This window comes from Danio aesculapii, chromosome 8 (assembly GCF_903798145.1).
Source record: "Danio aesculapii chromosome 8, fDanAes4.1, whole genome shotgun sequence".
Lineage (NCBI taxonomy): Eukaryota > Metazoa > Chordata > Actinopteri > Cypriniformes > Danionidae > Danio > Danio aesculapii.
This window is the reverse complement of record NC_079442.1, coordinates 728,601-751,203: the sequence shown is the minus strand read 5'-3', so window position 1 is coordinate 751,203 and position 22,603 is coordinate 728,601. Positions and strand designations below refer to the sequence as shown.

General features: G+C 38.4%; 2 protein-coding genes across 2 annotated transcripts; both read right to left on the bottom strand.

Moving 5' to 3' along the window:
- Positions 1 to 180: 180 nt before the first annotated feature.
- LOC130233995 (ERC protein 2-like) lies at positions 181 to 13,832 on the bottom strand. The gene is made up of 9 exons (XM_056464274.1): positions 12,779 to 13,832; positions 12,238 to 12,282; positions 11,185 to 11,340; positions 9,259 to 9,426; positions 7,045 to 7,212; positions 6,200 to 6,337; positions 5,614 to 5,700; positions 1,708 to 1,901; positions 181 to 376 (listed from the first exon to the last, which is right to left on the bottom strand). The coding sequence occupies exons 1-9, from the start codon at positions 12,890 to 12,892 to the stop codon at positions 181 to 183; spliced, it is 1,266 nt and encodes a 421-aa protein (XP_056320249.1). The 5' UTR covers positions 12,893 to 13,832.
- A 2,392-nt stretch (positions 13,833 to 16,224) lies between these two features.
- On the bottom strand, positions 16,225 to 20,877 carry tlr9 (toll-like receptor 9). Its single transcript, XM_056463013.1, has one exon. It carries the CDS (start codon positions 20,875 to 20,877, stop codon positions 17,704 to 17,706), a length of 3,174 nt encoding a protein of 1,057 aa, XP_056318988.1. The 3' UTR covers positions 16,225 to 17,703.
- Between the last annotated feature and the right edge of the window lie 1,726 nt (positions 20,878 to 22,603).

Genomic DNA, 22,603 nt, shown 5'->3' with positions numbered 1-22,603 from the left:
TAGAGAAAATAGTTATTCTAAATTATTGCAATAGTTATAATAGTTTTATTAGTTAATAGTTAATTAATAGTTATTAAAACTATTATTTAAAAATGTGAAAATCTCTGTGAAATAAAATGACATGAAAAAGAATTCAAATTTGACTAATATTTTCACTGTATACAAGTCTAAAGGGGACCATCACAATAAAGAGTCTGCTCTCCTGGGGGAAAACTGCTCAGTGTGAACCATACTTTGGTCCTTAAACACTACAGACGTGTTACATAAATGCAGAACGCTGAGAACTGATGGCCTCGCCTGTCTCTGAGTGTTAGGGCTGGTGTCTCCTGCTTGGCCTGGACTCACAGACTGCTTCTGGTTCTGCTCCTTCAGTTGTCTGGAACACAGTTTATTTCAATGACTCTTCTGTTTTACATACATTTCACACATCACTGACTAGACACATTCATTCATTCATTTATTCATTCATTCATACATGGTTACATTCATTCATTCATAAATTCATTCAACCATTCACATAATTATTCATTCATTCATTCATACATACATACATCCATACATTCATTCATACATGCATAGTTACACTCATGCATTCATAAATTCATTCAACCATTCACATAATTATTCATTCATTCATACATACATCCATACATTCATTCATACATACATACATAGTTACACTCATGCATTCATAAAATCATTCAACTATTCACATAATTATTCATTCATTCATACATACATACATCCATACATTAATTCATACATACATAGTTACACTCATGCATTCATAAATTCAATCAACCATTCACATAATTATTTATTCATACATACACACACATACATTCATTCATACATACATAGTTACACTCATGCATTCATAAATTCATTCAACCATTCACATAATTATTCATTCATTCATTAATTCATTCAACCATTCACATATTAATTCATACATGCATTCATTCATTCGTTTGTTCATTCATTCATACATTCATTCAGTTTCATTCATTCACACATTCATTCATTCAACCATCAACATGTTAATTCATACATGCATTCGTTCGTTCATTCATACATTCATTCAGTTACATTCATTCATTCACACATTCATTCAACCATTGACATGTTAATTTATACATGCATTCATTCATTCATACTTTAATTTATTCATACAATTATACATTCATTCAAATAATGATACATACATTCATACATTCCTTCATTCATACATACATATTTTCATGCATTCATTCATTCAAACATTTATACATACATACATTCGTTCATATATTTATACATTTATTCTTACATTCATACATCCATTCATTCATTCATACAATAATTTATTTATACATACATTTATCTATTCATTCATTCATGCATTCATACATACATACATTCATACATTTCTTCATACATTCATTCATGAATGCATGTATAAATTAATATGTGAACGCATCATATATTAATTCATATATGCATTCATTAATTCATACATTCATTCATTCATTCATACAATTATACATTTAATTATTTATTGATACATACATTCATTCATTCATACATACATTCATTCGTACGTACAAACATTCATTCATTCGTTCATTCATTCACACATACTTACACACATACATGAATTAATTCAATCATTCATTCATACATTCATATACTAGATGCTTTTTTTTTTTTGCTGTAGTTGTGGTGCACCTCTCCATCTGGATGATCCTGTTGTCCTGCTGCAGGCGCTCAGACTGCAGGTCCCGCAGCAGATCCGTCACTCTCTGCAGCTCGCTGTGGGATTTCTGCAGCTCCTCCTGACGACCAGATGCTTCTGTCTGGAGAATCTGCAGACGCTCAGAGAGATCCGGACTCCAGCCGGACACACGATCAGATTCACACGCCTGCAGAACACACACACACACACACATACACACACACACAGTATAGAACTCATACTAGAGAACACAATATTTCAGTGACATGAACTTGTACACTACTGTATATACAGAGGTTGGACAATGAAACTGAAGCACTGGCCAGAATGTGAGCAGCCTGGTGTCCAATCTTCATTCCAGCAGTAAGAGCAGAGTGTGCAGGATTTATTAGCAGAGTAATAACACAGTTTAGCTCCAAATATTACACTGCACACAACATTATGAGTGACATATCATATCACTGGTGCATCTGTGACCAAGACAGCAAGTCTTAGTGATTATCAAGAGCTGTGGTCTTCAGGCTAATGCTAGCAAACCACCAAGAAGAAGAGCCACATCCAACAGAAGGAACTGCGGAACGCCAGAGGAAGCTGTCTGAAAGGGACGTCCAGCTGATAACCCCATTTTATTTGAAAACATCAGACCACAGCGGCCCGACTCACTGCAGAAACAAACGTGCAGCTCCACTCTCCTGTGTCCAGCAGAACTGTTGGTCTGGAGCTCTACGGGGTCACTATACATGGCCGGCTGCTATAGCCAAACCTTTGCTCACTTGTGCCAGTTTTAGTGGTGCCAGCAGTTTTGTGGACAATGTGAAACATGTGCTGTTCTCTGATGAGTCCACCTTTAAAGACTTTCCCACATCAGGGAGAGTTACGGTGTGGAGAAGCCCCAAAGAAGCGTCCCACCCAGACTGCTGATGCCCAGAGTGAAGCATGGGGGGGATCAGTGATGGTTTGGTCTCAATATCACGGCATTCCCTAGGTCCAATACTTGTGATTGATGGGCGCTGGGTCACTGCCAAGGACTACCGACCCATTCTTGAGGACCATGTGACCCAATGGGTCAAACATTGTATCCTAAAGGTGGTGTCGTCTGTCAGCATGATAATGCACCAATACACACAGCAGGAGTGGAGACAGAGCGGTTTGATGAAGATGAAAGTAAAGTTGAACATCTCTTATGGCCTGCACAGTACCCAGACCTAAACATTATTAAGCACTTTGGGGTGTTTTGGAGGAGAGAGTCTGGAAAGGTTTTCCTCCAGCAGCATCATGTAGTGACCTGAACACTATTCTGAAGAGGAACAGCTCAGAATCCCTCTGGCCGCCGTGCAGGACTTGTATCTGTCATTCCCAGGACCAAATGATGCTGTATTGAGGAGGAACTACACCAGACTGATCAATTACTGTGCTCTAACACCAGGCCTTTCAGTTTCATTATATATTATATATGTAAACCGTATATAAATACAAGCTTTTATTTTAGTTTCTTTTAGCACTAATCTCAGTTATCTTGATCTTGCCATGGAATAACCCGAGTTGTTGATGTGGCAATAAATAAATAAACAAACAAACAAACAAAAACCCAAGAAAATAACGTGTTAATGAACTGTGTCTTTTGTGTGCTTGTGCTAATATGTTGTATCAACGTTAATAGTGTTGCAATATCATTCATTCATTCATTTTCCTTCAGCTTAGTCCCTTATTTATCAGAGGTCACCACAGCGGAATGAACCGCCAATTTATCCAGCATATTTGTTATACAGCAGATACCCTTCCAGCTTCAACCCAGTACTGGGAAACTCACATTTATTCACACACACACACACACACTACGGCCAATTTAGTTGATCAGTTCCCCTATAGCGCATGTGTTTGGACTGTGGGGGAAACCGGAGCACCCGGAGGAAACCCATGCCGACACGGGGAGAACATGCAAACAGAAATGCCAACTAGCTCAGCCGGGACTCGAACCAGTGACTTTCTTGCTGTGAGGCGACAGTGCTAACCACTGAGCGCAGTGTTGCAATATAAATAATAAATAAATAAATAAGTCCGTCAGCAGGTGCAGTGACCCATCAGTCTCTCAGTGTCTCCAGGAGCTTAACATTATCTTCAGTAATTCTCCAGTCTTACTTTTATTCTGCTCGTCTCTGAGGATACAAATAAAGCAGTGCAAACACTGAGCGTCCTCTTTGTGCTCATTGTTCACCCTGCCGGAACACAATCTGTTGGGCAATCATGTTTATGAGAATGTTTTCTTTTCTATTCTCCAGCGCATACAGACATCAATCCTGGAAAATTATAGCTTGTTGTCTTTTTGACGTGCTGCCACATAGAGTCTCACAGGAGCAGCGCTCGTAAACATCCTGAGACTTCACAGCGCTAATAACAGTATCAGAAGCACCGATCAACAAAAGCCAATGAAAATAATCTGCTGTAGCCTGCAGGCCCTCGCATATTTACTGTACTTTATAATGAGGGTGTTTATTGTTGTGTCGCTCTGATGATGAGTAAGATCATGTTCAAAGTAAAGCAAAAACACCTCAGAGTGTGGTATGATACTCTGTTATTACATTTGCATTGGTGTCTGTGTAATATTAGATGTACTTGAAATAGTAAAGGGGTGGCACGGTGGCGCAGTGGGTAGCACGATCGCCTCACAGCAAGAAGGTCTCTGGTTCGAGCCCCAGCTGGGTCAGTGAAGTTTGCATGTTCTCCCCATGTTGGTGTAGGCGTACCTAGTTCAACCACTGGGTGTCAATTCTACATAGCAGACGTGTGTATGCATTTATACAGTGTAATGCAGGGTTCACATCTAACGCAAAGACCCACACCTCGCTCTAGTTTTCACCTCAAGCTAATTTTCCTCTCAAGTTATTAATAATACTTAGAGTAAGATCGATTCATTCAATTCTGCACAAATGTGTTGCGTATTTCACTTCATTCCTGCTATCAGATGGAAATAAACCTATGTTTACTCATCTGAATTCTTAATTTCGCTTTTGGCCCACTCCTGTTGATATCGTCAATCTGGCAACCTGTGTTTGCGTAGAGCAGGGGTGGGCAAACTCGGTCCTGGAGGGCCGGTGTCCTGCATAGTTTAGCTTCAACTCTGATCAAACACACCTGAACATGCTAATCAGTGTCTCCAAGATCAATAATTATCTATGAGCAGGTGTGTTTGATCAGAGTTGGAGCTAAACTGTGCAAGACACCGGCCCTCCAGGACCGAGTTTGCCCACCCCTGGCGTAGAGTCATCTGAGGAGGGGCCGGGTGGAAAAAAAAATCCAATATTTTCTTAACTGCAATACCAAGTTCAACCACGAGATGTCAATCCTACACACTGCACCTTTATTATCACCCACCTATTATTAAGATATTGCCTGTTTATTAGTACTTATTAATGCAAAACTGGACATTTCACTTCATTCATCCTGCCAGATGGAATTTCGCTATGTTTGCGCATTCGCACTGACTTCGTTTTTTAATCTATTCGCATGAATACTAAATTTCAAGGTGCCGTCAATCTGGCAACCTGCATGTACATCAGCCAGAAGAGGAGGGGTTGGGTAGAAAAAAATGCAATATTTTGAATTTGGACTGCAATACCTACTTTAACCCCTAGGTGTCAATTCTACACACTGCACCTTTATTATTACCTGCCTATTAATATGATATTGTCTATTTATTAGTACTTATTATTGTAAAACTGGACAGCAGATGCTCGGACCACACCGTTCTGGGAACAGAAGCATCAGTTTGGCCCTGAGAGCGTCTGTGTTACTGGAAACAACCAACACTTATATAACTACAAACAACACAACAACATGTCTGAGTGTGTGGATGTGTCAAACACACACAATCAACAATGCAGACACTTATTCTCACATACCTGCTTTTCTGAGAGACGCTCCTGCAGAGAGGCCAGCTTACTTTTCAGCTCATTATTCTCATTCTTCTGCATCTCTGCCTCTTCAATCTGTCACAGACGATAGAGAAACACATATCATTTATTTCTCACTGAATGTATTTATATTATTTATTTATTTATTCAGTTATTTATTATGATTACTTTGAAAAGTCATTATATTCCATATTTATACACTGTTAAATAAAGCTATATATATACATGTTTCCCAGTACTAGGTTGCAACTGGAAGGGCATCCGCTGTGTTAAATGCTGGAATGGTTGGCGGTTCATTACGCTGTGGCAACCCCTGATAAAGAAGGGACTAAGCTGATGGAAAATGAATGAATGAATATTTATGTAAATACCTTTTATATATAGAGAGAGAGAGGTGTGAAGTGTAGTGTAGTGTAGTGTAGTGTAGTGTAGTGTAGTGTAGTGGTCAGTCATTCACAAGAAGATTCAGATGTTTACTCAAAAACTATATATGATCATCTTCAGGAGTCGAGCTATGAATCAATATTAAAATAAAGGTTGTTTTGGGCTGATCTTCAGTATATATTGATCTGACCTTCTGAGATAGAGCCTCCTCCAGTGTGATCAGAGCTGAGTCTGTGTTACTGGAGTCAGCCTGCAGAGACGACACTCTGAGCTCCAGACTGACCAGCTGTGTGTCCCGCTCCTTCAGTTGCTGCGCAAGATTCTCCAGCTGATGCACACACAGACAGCACATATATATATATATATATACAGAGAGAGAGAGGAGGGTGGGGGATTTATCTTTCAGTACTGGTGTGATTTCAAGTTCAGCTTTCTCTGACAGTTAGCATCCTCTAGTGGCCACTGGACAAAATACAGTCAAAATATTTTTAAAGGGTACCTATTACGCAAAACTCACTTTTATGTGGGGTTTAAACCCAGTTGTGTGTCAGCAGTGTGTGAATATCTCCAGCTTCTAATGGTAAACATGAATTAATTGTATTTGTTATAATCCAACTCGATCAAAACAGTCTGCAGAAACACTTTGATTGACATTCTCCCTTTGCACAGGCGTCTGTAGCTCCGCCCTCTTCTGAAAAGAGCACAATCTCATTTGAATTTAAAGCGACAGTCAACAAAACGCCACAATTAGGATCAAAGCCTAAAAGGGTCAGTTTCAGAGAGCTGAAGAACATTATCTGTGTGCTATAATGAGCTGAAGCTTCACTACACACTCTAGAGACATCAGAGATGCATTTGACATCTTAGAAAAAGGGGCAGAATAGGTCTACTTTAAAGTAAACCATGATCGTGTGCTGACGTATGTGTTGTGTATATACTAATGCTGGTCTATTTTATTCTCAAACTGTTCTGTTTTTTATGTGTTCTTGTTTTGTTTTGCTTGCTCATATTTCTCTCCTCTTGTGTCTTGTGCACCTTCTTCTGCAGAATGCTGATCTTCTTCTCTTTGACATCCAGCATGTCCTTCAGGTCGCAGATCTCGCTGCTCAGCGTGGCCTTCTCCTCGATCAGATCCTGGATCTGCTTGTTCTTCTTGTTGAGGAAAGACTCTCGCTCCTCCACACGCAGACGCAGAGCCTCCACCTGCAGGACAACAGCACCTTTACCACCTTAAACAAGGACAATATACCAACAGGGAACTAGATACTGCAGTCTAAAGACAAACTGATGGAGACTGAAAAAGCCTGTTGGAAGTAGCTTGATTTGGATGAATGGATGGATGGATTGATAGATGGATGGATAGATAGATAGATAGATAGATAGATAGATAGATAGATAGATAGATAGATAGATAGATAGATAGATAGATAGATAGATAGATAGATAGATAGATAGATAGATAGATAGATAGAGTGTATATGTGTGCAGATAGAGTAGAATTAGCTTATTAAAATGAATTGACATGTTTAGCTTGTAGCTAGCATGAATTCCCTGCTGAAAAATCCAGTTTAAACCAGCCTAGGCTGGTTGGCTGGTTTTAGCTGGTTGACTAGCCTGGTTTTAGAGGGGTTTTGGCCATTTCCAGGTTGGTTTCCAGCCATTTCCAGCCTGGTCTTAGCTGGTCAGGCTGGAAAATAACCAGCTAAATCCAGCTAAAACCAGTCTGGAAGTGGCCAAAACCCCTCTAAAAGCAGCCTGGTCAACCAGCTAAAACCAGCCAACCAGCCTAGGCTGGTTTAAACTGGATATTTCAGCAGGGTTAGCATGTTGTTAGCATGTTTCTAGTATAATTCCAGTATGAATTAGCATGTTGCTAGCATGTAGATAGAAAGAATTAGCTTATTAGCATGAATTTGCATATTTCGCCTGCAGCTAGCATGAATTAACATGTTGTTAACATGTGGATGGATAGATAGATAGATAGATAGATAGATAGATAGATAGATAGATAGATAGATAGATAGATAGATAGATAGATAGATAGATAGATAGATAGATAGATACTGTACTCAAATGGTCTCCACAGTCACCAGATCTCAATCCAATAGAGCACCTTTGGGATTTGGTGGAAAGGGAGATTGGCATCATGGACGTGCAGAAGGGTACCTAATAAAGTGGCCGGTGAGTGTATTATATAGTGCTCAGCATAAATGACTTGACCCCTCACAGATCTCTCTTTTAATTTGCATATTTTTCTACATGATGCCTTACAGTAATATTTTTGTGCAGATATATTAGATTAGTCAGTATCAAAGTGATGAACTAATCTAACAAAAAATAAAAATAAATAAATCACACACCATAATATATATATAATTTGGTTTAATTGGGGGGGGGGGGCACATTAGAAAATTATAAGGAAAGAGCAGAGTAGTTTAGAAAGAGTAAAAGAGTAAAAGTAGTTTAAGTAGAAAGAGTAAAATAGTTTTGAATTCTTGACTGTCATTACATTAGCTGTCAGATTAATTATGATAATAGACAGTCATATATATATATATATAGTTATCTAGACAGTTATAGTCTGCAATATAGACTGGGTTACAACATTATTAAAAATGCAGTGAGATGTGAGAAGCGAGCGTCGAGTTTCGCTTCACCGTCACAGCTTCAGTTATAGACTGATAATGTGACACGGGGTTGAGAAAAACTAAACACAGCAACATTAAAAAGATCACATTACATATTCATATTTAGCATGTTTCATTTACAACATACTGAAAGAAAAGAAACTTCCTGTTCATGCAGAGATTTAAGTCCGCATGAACCAGACGCTGTGACCCTTTTTTTTTCGTATTGTGATGCAGTTCCTAGAGAAGCAGAACGTTAAATGATAATATAGTGGGCGTGGCTTGTTTTTCTACTGCGAGCTGATTGGATGTAGTAAAGTAGGCGTATCTTCACAAAGATGGGGAAAAGGGTTTGTGGAGAGTTATTACAATCTAAAAGACTCCTCCTCCTCACCATTGTTGTCATAATGACAGCTGGAGAGGGGCGTGGTTAAGTATGTTAGCCACGCCCAATACCTCAGAACTAATCTGAGAATTGAACTGAAAACAAATGAACTGTTCAACACAAAACTAGCAATGTGAGCTAACGAAATCAATATGCTTAGTTTTAATTTCATTTGAACTTTAAGGGTCTAGAGTGTGACACACACACACACACACACGCACACACACACACACTGACCTCGGTCTGAAGGATGCAGCTTCTGTGCTCTTTGGCCGTCAGCGACTCCTTCAGCACCTCGATGTGCTTTTTGCTGTCTGAGTTCTGATTGGTCAGCGTGTCCAGCTTGGTTTGCAGCGTCATCAGCTCAGACTCTTTCTTGACCACTTCCTGTTTCAGCAGATCAATCTGAATTATACAGAGACAGAAAAAAAAACTCAATACAGAGCAGACCAGGGAAACCTTTCTAACAAGAGAATGCAGAAATCTGAACAGAGTCATTGTCATGAGTCCTACATTGTGATATATTACACATCAGAAGAAATTTTGAGCAGAAGAAATTCATCAGTATTGCACTGTCTAATGAAAATGAAGCATATACTTAAGATCATGAATAGCGTTTACTTATATTTAAGTATAATGTACGTGGCAAGATGTTCTAACATCTACAGTCAATAACATTTTGAATACTGCATGTACAGTAAGGGTAGTATTGACAATATACCTCCTGTAGTAAGTCAGTCTGGTCTCTGTTAAACTACTACACCTTTGGAATGTGGAAAAACCCCTCAAAACAACCTAGCAACCACTAAGCAACCACCTACAACACACTATCAACAATTATACAACATTGTAGCAGCCTAGCAACCACCTACAACACAATAGTAACAATGTAACATCATTTAAGCAATGATTCAGAACAGAATAGCACCCATCGACAACAAGTTTGCAACATTGTAACAATGACTCAAAATAGCCTAGCAACCACCTACAACATAATAGTAACAATTTAACAACACTTTAGCAATGACTCAGAACAGAATAGTACCTACCAATAACAATTTAGCAACATTGTAACAACTTTGAACAGCCTAGCAACCATTTAGGAACCACCTACTGTACAACACAACAATAACAATTTTTCAGCATTGTAACAATGACTCCGAACAGCCTAGCAACCACTTAGCAACCACCTACAACAATTTTGCAATATTGTAACAATGACCCAGAACAGCCTAGCAACCACCTACAACACGTTTGCAACAATTTAACAATTACTCCAAACAGCCTAGCAACCATTTAACAACCACCTACAACAATTTTACAATATTGTAACAATGACCCAGAATAGCCTAGCAACCACCTACAACACGTTTGCAACAATTTGACAATGTCTCCAAACAGCCTAGCAACCACTTAACAACCACCTACAACAGTTTTGCAACATTGTAGCAATGACTCATAACAGCCTGGCAACCACCTACAACAATTCTGCAATATTGTAGCAATGAATCAGGGTAGCCTAGCAACTATTTAGCGACAACCTACAAGTTTGCAACATTGTAGCAATAACTCTAAAGCGCATAGCAACCATTTAGCAACCACCTACAACAAGTTTGTAGCATTGTAGCAATGACTGTAGCAACCATTTAGCATTCACTGACAAAAATTTTGCAACTTTGCAGCAATGAATCAGAACAACCTAGCAACCACTTAGCAACCATCTTAAACACACAAGTAATGATTTCACAACATTGTAGCAATGGCTCAGAACAGCCTAGCAACATTTAGCAACCATTAACAAATTTTTTTTAATTTTGCAGCAACGACTCAGAAGAGCCTAGCAACCACTTAGCAACCACCTGCAATAATTTTGCAACATTGTAGCAATGACTCAGAACTGCCTAGCAACCACTTAGCAACTACCCACAACAGTTTTGCAACATTGTTGCAATGACTCAGAACAGCCTAGCAACCACCTACAACATACTAGTAAGCACTTTTAGTAAGCAAGGTGAAAACCTGTGAAAGCTGGTCTTCTACTGTTATTCCCTGAACAGCTGTGTACTTTAGATTAATAACATTAATAATGTAATAACACAAACAATGTAATAACAATAACATCAGATCACAGCTCCAGCCACACCTCCAGCAGTCCAGTCTAACCTTGTTCTTCATGAACTTGGAGTGGTTCTTGTAGACCTCCATCTGCCTGAACTCTTCTCCACGGCCGTCTGTCTGCATCAGGCCATTGCTCTTCATGGTCTGGATCTCGTCCTCCAGGTCTCGGATATTCCTCTCCAGCGCTGTGATTTTGGTGTCCTGTGTAGGGCACGGCGTGAACAAAAAACAGATAATTGCACTACAAAAACACCAAAATAAATAAATGTTTAAATAAATAATTAAATAAATAAATAATTAAATGATCAAATAAGAAATTAAATAAATAAATAATTAAATGATCAAATAAATATTTAAATAAATAAATGTTTAAATAAATAACTAAATAAATAATTAAATGATCAAATAAATTATTAAATAAATAAATGATCAAATAAATAATTAAATGTTCAAATAAATAATAAATAAATACATAAATAAATGATCAAATAAATAATTAAACAAATAAACAAATGATCAAATAAATAATTTAATAAATAATTAAATGTTCAAATAAATTACTAAATAAATAACTAATTAAATAAATAAATAATAAATAAATAAATAAATGATCAAATAAATAATTAAATAAATAAATAATTAAATGATCAAATAAATAATTAAATAAATAATGAAATGTTCAAATAAATTACTAAATAAATAACTAACTAAATAAATAAATAATAATTAAATGATCAAATAAATAATTAAATGTACAAATAAATTACTAATTAAATAACTAATTAAATAAATAATAAATAAATAAATAAATGATCAAATAAATAATTAAATAAATAATTAATGTTCAAATAAATTACTAAATAAATAATTAAATAAATAAATAATTAAATAAATAAATAATTAAATAAATAAATAGTTAAATAAATATGCATTTACTGCATTTATTTTATGAAATCCATTGTGAAAAGTCCAGCTGACATCTATTATTTCATACAACAATATGCACGAAAAATCACAGTTCAGTAATTGCTTGTAAATACAGTACATGATGCACAAGTGTGTGTGTGTGTGTGTGTGTAGTGCAGTGCAGCACAGTACCTTCCATATGAAGTCAGGCTCATAACACAAAGCTGGTGTTGTTCTCTGAAACACAGGATATGAACTATATATATATATATGAGTATGACTTTTGAGAGAGAGCAGATCAGCAGCAATGGTGAGTGCAGAGATTTACAGATCAGTGTCAGGACTGATCCGTCACACACACACACACCAAACAGACACACATACACACTTGTATGCACTCACACAAACGCACGTTCACAGTCACACACACCTACGGACACACTCTCACAGACACTCTCTCTCTCTCTCTCTCTCTCTCTCTCTCAAACACACACAAACACAAATACGGACACTCATATACACAGTCACACAACACCATGTCTGTAACATCCACTCCTACACACACTCTCTCTCTCTCGCTCACACATAGAATCACCACAGCAGATGAATGAATCTGCTTTACTATAGTATAGTTCAAAAACACCACACTATTCGCTATTGCTTCCTGTATTATGTGTTTATGTGTGTGTATAATACCTGCTTCAGGTGTTATAACAGGTGAAAGAGCGCTCACCTTGACACTGATGACGGTGTTGAGGACTTTGGTCTGTGTGGTGTCGGTGACGGTGTTTCTCCGGTGTAACTCCTGCGGAGGAACTCGATAGAAACACGGATGTCGACTCGTCATTCTCGCACACTTCTTAGTGCCCTACGCCGTCCTGAAGATCACCTGCGCTCATCTTAACCTGATAAACTACTGCACTCTTCTTTTCTTTCTGATAGCTAGGCTCGATATTTGCCCTCGGTTTCTCTCAGTCTAGGTTTCCTTCTCTGTATGTCATCTCTGTGGACTCTATCTATTATTCATTTTCCTATTTAACTCTCTGTCTTCCTTCCCTCGACAGTGTGTGATCCCTGTAATAATGACACAGCCAGATGGTGAACGGAAGCTGAGATCAATAATTCATACCGGGGTGTTTTCACCTCACACTGTACAAAAACATTAGCTACTTCACTTAGAAACGCGAGTTAACCCATTGTTCAGTTCATTTATTATTTTCCCTCACTTATTAACCAAAGGTCACCACAGCGGAATGAACCAACAACTATTTCGGCACATGTTTTATGCAGCAGATGCTCTTCCAGCCGCAACCCAGAACTGGGAAACCCCCATACACACTCATTCACACTCATACACTACGGCCAATTTAGTTGATCAATTTCCCTATTTTGGGCTGTGGAGGAAACCGGAGCACCTGGAGGAAACCCACACCAACACAGGGAGAACATGCAAACTCCACACAGAAGCACCAACTGACCCAGCCGGGACTCGAACCATAGACCTTCTTGCACTGCAGAGGTCTGCAGAAGAGCATCTCTGAACACACAACACGTCCAACCTTGAGGCGGATGGGCTACAGCAGCAGAAGACCACACCGGGTGCCGCTCCTGTCAGCTAAGAACAGGAAACTGAGGCTACAATTCACACAGGCTCACCAAAACTGGACAATAGAAGATTGGAGAAACGTTGCCTGGTCTGATGAGTCTCCATTTCTGCTGACACATTCGGATGCTCGGCTCACAATTTGGCCTCAACAACATGAAAGCATGGATCCATCCTGCCTTGTATCAGCGGTTCAGGCTGGTGGTGGTGGTGTAATGGTGTGGGGGAGATTTTCTTTGGGTCCATTAGTACCAATTGAGCATGGTGTCAACGCCACAGCCTACCTGAGTATTGTTCTGACCATGTCCATCCCTTTATCACCACAGTGTCTCCATCTTCTGATGGCTACTTCCAGCAGGATAACGCACCATGTCATAAAGCCCCAATCATCTCAGACTGGTTTCTTGAACATGACAATGAGTTCACTGTACTCAAATGGCCTCCACAGTCACCAGAGCTCAATCCAATAGAGCACCTTTGGGATGTGGTGGAACGGGAGATTGGCATCATGGATGTGCAGCCGACAAATCTGCAGCAACTGTGTGATGCTATCATGTCAATATGGAGCAAAATCTCTGAGGAATATTTCCAGCAGCTTGTTCAGTCTCTGACATGAAGGATTAAGGCAGTTCTGAAGGCAAAAGGGGGTCAAACCTGCTACTAATAAAGTGGCTGGTGAGCTTGTATATGTATATATATATATAAAAAAAGATATATATATATATATGGACAAATTAATTAATGTTTTTAATTGACATGATATGATTATAACAAATGCTTAAACTGGCACTCAAAGTCAGATCTCATCTTTCAGTAGGTTTTATTTTTAGAGGCTTTAGAGTGTGAAGACTTCCTGAAAACAGCGGTTAGAGTTTGATGAAAAACTGAAACTGAAAAGTGCAGGAATGACGTAGATTGAGCCTGCTGTGGTCCAGCAGGTGCAGCAGTTCCTCATACGAGAACAAACACTACTACTTTCCCCTCGCTTTCTCTGATTTTCTCTTTTAAACTGTTGTCTTGTCATGTTTAACATGTAATATTGCTTCTGGAGAAAGTCTTATTTGTTTTATTTTGGCTAGAATAAAAGTTCTTAATTTTATTAAACCTATTTTAAGGTCAATATTACTAAGCAATATTTATTTTGGATTGTCTACAGAACAAACCACTGTTATAGACCATTTTGAGGAATGTAAACAATACCAATGGTCCAAATGTATTTCCTGTTTAACATTTTTAATTTCTGTAGCTTCCAAGACTCCAAAAAGGCCCACAGGTTGATAAATAATGTTATGATACCTGTTTTAACGTGAAAATATGATTGATTTGCCTCTTGTTACTGTTATGATATAGTATGAGAACAAGCAGGAAGTTTTCAAGGGCCAATGACATGACCACAGTGAAATGGTCTACACAATGACTTGTGCAACACCACTGAGCCACCATGTCACCCCTCTATAAAAACAATGATTAGACAGCCGTACCAACCTAACAGTGAAAATCACAGTGAATAAACTTAGCTTGTGATTTTAATATGTGACCACACCCTTATGTGTTTTTTCCTGAAAGGGTTTGTTCCCAATCTAACTGTTAGGCTTTGTTATTTACTATGTGAGCACCTTCTCCTTTAATAGTAGTGGAAAACCTGATACAAAAACGTATACCGCCACCTGCTGCACAAGACTGGTATGGCAGCTGACATAATAAGAGGAACAGGTACCAGTTATATAATCTTTGAGGTAGTAGTTTCAGAACTATGGTTTATTAGCAACAACATTTGCATCTGGTGTAGACAAGGGCTGCTTTTCAACCCGCTCCCAAGCTCAGTGTGCATGAATTCGGCCAATAATATAAGCACTGATGATGAGCTTGGTTCACTACACATTAGAACACACACTGAGTGTGACATGAGAAGGTTCATGTTGAACATCACAAATGAAATTTAGAAACAACAGTAGAATTGATAGTTTTCTACACTATACAGCTTAATAATTTGATTGTGTCATATAGCAGCACAGGCCCGTAGCCAGCCTGTATTAAAAGGGCTGATTCTTTCATCTCAAAAAGTCGACCTTTTTACAGTCATTCACCTTATTTTCTATTAAATTATGAGCTTCAAATACTGCATTTTTATGACGTTTTATGCACTAAATTTTGCTGAATTTGCTTGTCAGATGGTTATTTTTACCACACTTTGATGCAACAAAATTATTTTTGTCATAGTGCTTACTTTACTATTTTATGTTTACAAAAATGTGTGTTTAAATACAAATGTGCATTAAAATATAATGAGATTACAATTTTAAATAAACATTTTTGAACAAAGAAATATGAAAAAACACATATTTTCTTATTTCATCCTTCATTAAAAAAAACAATAATGAATCTGTTAAAACTTGTTAACTAGTTATCTAGTTACTAATTTAACAGTCAAGGTTATTAGTTAACGTGCAGTGATATAGTATAAAGCAAGATTCTAGTTTCAAATGATATAAATAAAAACCTTTGTCTTTAGAAAAACACCTCTCGCTTGTTATTGATTAATCATTTATTTCACATGATTCTGATAACATGTAAAGCATAGCGTGTATAATAATGCTCCCTAATTTCAATAATTCATTGTGAGACTTGCAGAGATTGAACGTTTCACTGCACTTGAAGAATTTTGCGATTGAGACAGCACTTAAAAGGGACCTATTATACAATAATCACTATCATACGAGGTTTAAACACTAGAGACCATGTGTGAGTATTTTCATTAAAAAGTCATTTATTAATTTTTTTATAAACACACTTCATAAAAACAGCCGAAAAACACTTTAATTGACAAAATCTCTTTGTATGTGTCCTTGTGGGGCAAAGTCCAACCCGTCATTTGCAAAGATCTCATTTGAATTTAAAGCAACAGTCACCAAAAAGGCACAATTTGGATCAAAGCATAAAGGAGTCCGTTTTAAGAATGATATGAAATTATATGTGTGGTATTTTAAGCTGAAAGTCCACACACACACACACACACTCCAGGGACATTATTTTACATGTTGTAAAAAGCAGCATATTTGGTCCCCTTTAAAATCAACCCAGGCTCATTCTGAAAATGTACCCCTGTATGCATTTCTGGAGAGCGCTAAATACATCTCAGGAGCTATGTTTTTTGCAGTTTTCACAAAACCACCAGAGGCCGCTGTGTATGCCATATCTCAAATTTCTCTCACGAATGCCATTTGCGCCTGCTGTTCTTACGTAAATCCACCAGAGGCCGCTGTTGACTGACTAAATAATCGACTGACCCACGCTCCTTCCGTAAACCCAACCAATACTGTTTTCAAAAGCAGTGATTGACCAGCGCCTAACCCCTTCACTTAACCCAACCTACAGTTTTCAAAGGCAATCCAGAAAAAGAAAAGCCCTCGCTTGTTTTTTACCACGTTTTCAGATTTTACCACATTCTCACCCTGTTATTTACTTGCTTATTTTATTTTTTGGCTTCTGTTTTTGTCTTACCCACTTTCTGGAACCGTTCTTCGACAAACTCGAACCCCGTCATCGTGGCCATCTCCTCTCTGCATCTCAAGTCACATACACGGCAAGCTATCTGGACAAACTGGTAACAGCGGGAAAGCAGTCCATACGGAGGTCATGGGTCAACTGGTAGCGTGAAAAGGAACAGTGTCATACCGCCCCATAGCCTTCATTTTAAAGATGAAATGCAGCCATACGTACTTCTGGCTACATAATTCGCAATCTCCAGAAATGTATATTGGGCTACGTTTTCAGAGTGAGCCTATGTTGTTTAAAATAGTTGACTCCCTGATTAGTGCACTGACTCCTGAACAAGGGAACTGATTGAGACGCACCCAATATGACTATATATAACACATTATTCCAATGATGGGACCAATTAAGCCCCTTTTTACAAGTCTCTAAGGATTTAGTGAACTTTCAGCTCAAAATACCACACAGAGATTGTTTATAACTGCTTGAAACTGACCCATCTAGGCTCAGATCCAATTTTTGTCGCTTTAAATTAAAATAAGATTATGCTCCTGGCCCTGTTTTCAGAAAAAACTCTCGGTGACGTTCTTGTTGTAGGCTCTAACATTGTCCGAAACAAGAGCGACGCGCAGATCATTCCAGAAAAGTGGCTGCACTCGTGGGTTTCTGGGCCACGACAGAACAGACTTCTTGCAGAGACGCTTTCTCATCTGAAGGTACTTGAATTTGGGGAAGAGAAAATCCAGCAAAACCAGAACAGCAACATCCACCTTCTCATCCAGAAGTCTCTGCTGAACTAAAAGGAAGGCTTGGCGTACTATTCCACTTGCGTCAGAATAACCCCCAGGGCTGGTCAACACAAACACAGTTTTTCTGCTGCTGTAAACGGACTTGTGCAGATTCTCAATGCACGAGACTCCAGGAATCCAGTCACGTTCCTCTAAGCAAAGTCGAAAGCGCCATCTCCCCCGGTTCTCCAATCTCACAAGCATCTCCTTGTAGATCCAATCCCTGACTGCTTTATTACTGGTATCGAAGACCACAAATGCATCATACTGGATGTCCGCAGGGTTACCATTAGCTGGAGTGTGTCCCCGGTGTCCAGTCCACAGAATCTGGATTAAATACCACAGGTCCCAGCCGTAGAGATGCTTCAGGAGAGGAATACAAGTTGCTGCTAGTGTCAGTAGTGAAGTACAGAGGAAAGCGACTCCTCCGAATATCTCCTGGCATGAGCGAAGATCTACCGAGAGGACATTCACACCAGCTAATGACTCCGGGAAACCACAGTGAACCTGTGTGGTGAGATGCGGCACATCCAAATCGGTTTCTCTAAGAAATTTGGCAAACCCAGAAATAACACAACTGCAGGTAAAAGGATTGGCATGCAGGACAAGCTTGCAGGAGGACCTGTTTTTATGCTGCCCACCAGGAATGAAAGAACAACCCTTGTGGAATGGCAATGGGAGAGCCTGAACGTCAAGTATTTTCAGTTGGTTGTTGTTGAGATTGAGGTTTTTAAGGTTAACTGCCTGACTAAGGAATACCTTCGGGATTGCAACCAGTCGGTTGTGACTTAAATCCAATCCTGTGAGACGGAGATCAAAGTTAATATTAGGCAAGTACGACAGCATGTTTGAACTCAGATTAAGGTAGCAGAGTTGCTGGAGAACTGAGATGTTTGCCCATGGGAAATAAGTCAACATATTTAAGTCGACTCTGAAAACTTGCAGACTCAAAGGCAAGTTTACGATTACCTCTGGGGAGAGAGATTTGAGCTGATTTTCCGAGATGTCCAAGTGCGTAAGGTTGGTGAGTCCCTGAAAGAAGTTTATGTATTGATTACGCCAAGAGTCCCACATTATGTCCAAACGATTTCCAGAGAAAATAAGATACTTCAGAGAAGCACTGCTGAGGATGTTTGAGATTCGGAGACCAATGTGATTGTTTGCTAGACTTAGTATCATAAGAGACGACATGTGCGTAAGGAATGTGAACTGATGCCCCATTCCCTTCATTATAAAGTGGAACTCATTGTTGCTGAGGTCAAGAGCCTTTAGGGTGCCACTGACCTCCTGAAAGGCCTTGTCGGAATACAGGTCAATACGGTTGTACGCCATATTAAGGTAAGATAGCTTGCTTAGATGTGAGAATTGGTGGCCGTTTAAAGTTTGACTGATGTAGTTGTAGGACAGATCTACGCATGCCACTTTTTCCATGCCTCTAAAAGTGCTCGCATTCAGCCACGGGATGTTGTTCTGAGACAGGTCAAAATATAAGTTTTTAGAGCAGATTTGTCTTTTGAAATGCCACATGGAGAAATAAAAAGAACAGTAGTCCGGTTTAGAGCCTTGTGTTTCTGTCTTCAGGATGGAGACTTCTTGCATTTGGAGGCTGGATTGTTCATGGTCATGTTTTTCAGGCATTTGGTATTTCGCTTCAGAAGTGCATGTTGAAAAGCACAAACTAAAGGCGAGCATGTTTTGGGAAAGATCCACTCTTCTAATTGTTTTCAGCTGGCTAAGACCGTCAATGCTTATGTCGCAAATGAAGTTCATGCGTAAATCTAAGACTTCAAGTCTTGGAAGTTTGACCAAAGGTGCAATGCTGCGGTTTGACAGCTCTTTGAAGAAAAACCCACTCAGGTACAACTCTCTCAGAGCCACCATCTTCCCTATATATGGAGACAGAATTAATTCAGAAAAGGTTTTTAGGGGTTCATAGTTGTAGAGAAGATTGAGAATCACAACATTCTGGAGCTCTTCGTAAAAGGTGCCATTTTGGATGGTGAATGCTAGAAAGTTGCTTGAGAGATCTAGCTCTTGGAGCTTGTGTAGGTTTATGAAGAGATGTCGAGGAAGAGTACGAAGCGAGTTGCCTTGCAGATGCAGACTCACTAGAGAGTCTTTCTGGTCTAAAAAGGCATCCTGATGGAGCTCTAGAGACTGGTTGTTTGGACATGGGAAGCAGGGATCAGAAGCGTGGTCACACCTTTGGCAATTCCACCCAAGGTTAAGATGTCGCAGATGTCGGAGACTTGCAAAGGACTCTTTATTGATCTGATCAATTGTATTCTCTCGCAAGTCTAGACTTTCTAGTGAACCTGGAAGATATGAGGGAATAGTAGTCAAGTTGTTGTAACTAAGAGTAAGGTTCAAAAGCTCAGGAAGATCCTGAAACACACTTGAGTTGATAAAGTAAGGCTGGTGGCATGGGTTTGCGTAGAAACAATTCTTGCTCAGCAGCAGTTGCTTTAGTTGTGGTGTCCCTAAAGGTTTGATGATCTGAAAAATATTGTTGAATTCCAGTCCCAGGACTACAAGCTGCTTTGGTAGAGGAGGAATCGTCTTCAAGCTGTTCCCAGCTAACTGGAGGGAAGTAAGGTTTTTCAGTCTGACAAACGCATCCGGGTCGATATTCACGCTGCATAATGGCCATCTTGCCTCTTTAAGACGGTCAGATATACAGTTCCACATGAGACTGAGATACTTGAGATTGGGTAAACCAGAAAACGCATCACCTTTAATGTGGTGTATATGGTTGTTATTTAGGTTGAGCGATATAACTGAGGGAGAAGTGAACCTGGGGACTTTAGAGAGACGTCTGTGCTGGCAGTCCACATTTATGTGTCCATCTTTAGTGGAGTGACTTTCACACGGATAAAACTGAGGATGTGAAGCTGCGATGAGTTGAAACTGATTCAGAAGCAGAATCAAGGACATCATTGGTCCAAACATGGCCTGGAAATGAGAATAGGAATATCAGAAATGTCTATTATTTGCTTTTTTTTATAATGCTGACTGATACAAATATCATGACTAACTTTGTTATTTGACTAAAATCATCCAATATTATTAACATTAATACTACAGGGCTGTAACTAATGAAAATACTAAGGTGTGATAAATGCACAGCTAAAGTAGTTCCAGGTATTTTGACTGCATTACATTTCACAAAATAATAACACTAAACCAGCCATTTTGTGTGCAAAAAAGCACACACACAACAAATTAAGAGAATAAAAAGATAATAAGAATTCACCTCTTCATTCCATCTACATTTATTTATTAATAATAAACATTATTTTACATTTTTGCATTATTTTTTGTTACTTTAAAGTGTCCGTTTTATATTTTCTTCTCAGAGATAAACAAAATAATGATTATATGCATATTAATATGCTACTTATGCATGTAAAATCAAATTTTTTTAACATTTAATTGTATGAGGACACCAAAATGGTCTCATTTGTGACCCATAAAATAATATTATGTATACAGTGCGGTTGATTCTGATTGGCTGATGATTACTCTAAGGTGTTTGGTTATCGTCAGATAAACACACAGCTAAATAGTACCGGCAGGTTTACAGCACTTTACAGCTCCATATCACTTCTCTGAATTAGTTGTTTCACAGCTACAACTGTCCAAAAAAAATACAACAGAAGGAGAAGATGTGGAAGAAACTAGTGCGACACACAGGAGCAGTTTGAGAGCAGAAACCTGACAAAAGTCTCAACTTTAGGTGTGGGAATCATAGTACAAGCAGAATAACGCACTCCAGGCCAGTGAATTATTAGAAAATAATCCTTATAATTTCTTAAATGTGGTTCAAAGATGAGAAATCCCCTTTTAGAGTTCACACATCACATTCAATTAACAAAAGGGGTTTGATTTTTTTATTGTAATGTTTTAAATAACTTTTGAGAAAATAGAAGTTCAATAATATTCCATCATATTGCAAACAAAATAAACATATTCATTTCAAAATAAAAGCAATTCTGGGATCTACTTTTCTGGCTGTATTATATCTTTAAAAACTATTTTGTCTCAGACCCATGTGCAAACTATTTGATACCTTCCCTATAATCGAAATACACAAAATAATAATAATAATAATAATAATAATAACAATAATTATTATTAATAATAATAATAATAATTGTTTCCTCAGGCTATCTACCTGATGAACAGTTAAATATTCTCCTACTGTACAATAAACATCCAATACTTTCTCATACGCACTTGTACACAGCACCTTATAACCTGTATATTTATAACAAATCTGTACACACAATTCAACATTCAGATATTTTTTGACTAACTGCATCTCTGTTTAATGTTTATCGTATTTCTTTTTTCCATATTTATTTTGTGTTGTCACTTGTCAATTTATGTACACTGGAAGCTTCTGTAGCCAAAACAAACTCCTTGTGTGTGTGAAGCAATAATAATAATAATAATAATAATAATAATAATAACTTACCAAATGTTTGAAATCCAAATCTGACATGTCCACACAGCAGCGTGTCTTTTACATTCACAAGGGGAAGCAAAGAAACCAAGTAAAGCTAAGGCGAAATATATTCATATTACCGTAGTGAACATTGGAAGTGAAAGTCAGCCTATCAGGCAAACAGATCGAGGAACAGATGTTCAGAAGTGGTGAAGCATGTGATGAAAC

What these genes read in the sequence shown, in the direction of transcription:
- LOC130233995 (XM_056464274.1), bottom strand. Translation starts at nt 12,892, where the DNA reads ATGACGAGTCGACATCCGTGTTTCTATCGAGTTCCTCCGCAGGAGTTA. An exon ending in AGGAGGCTCTATCTCAGAAG is followed by an intron (nt 5,701 to 6,199) that starts GTCAGATCAATA and finishes CGTCTGTGACAG; the next exon opens with ATTGAAGAGGCAGAGATGCA. An exon ending in AGCGTCTCTCAGAAAAGCAG is followed by an intron (nt 1,902 to 5,613) that starts GTATGTGAGAAT and finishes TGTGTTCTGCAG; the next exon opens with GCGTGTGAATCTGATCGTGT.
- tlr9 (XM_056463013.1), bottom strand. Translation starts at nt 20,877, where the DNA reads ATGTTTGGACCAATGATGTCCTTGATTCTGCTTCTGAATCAGTTTCAA.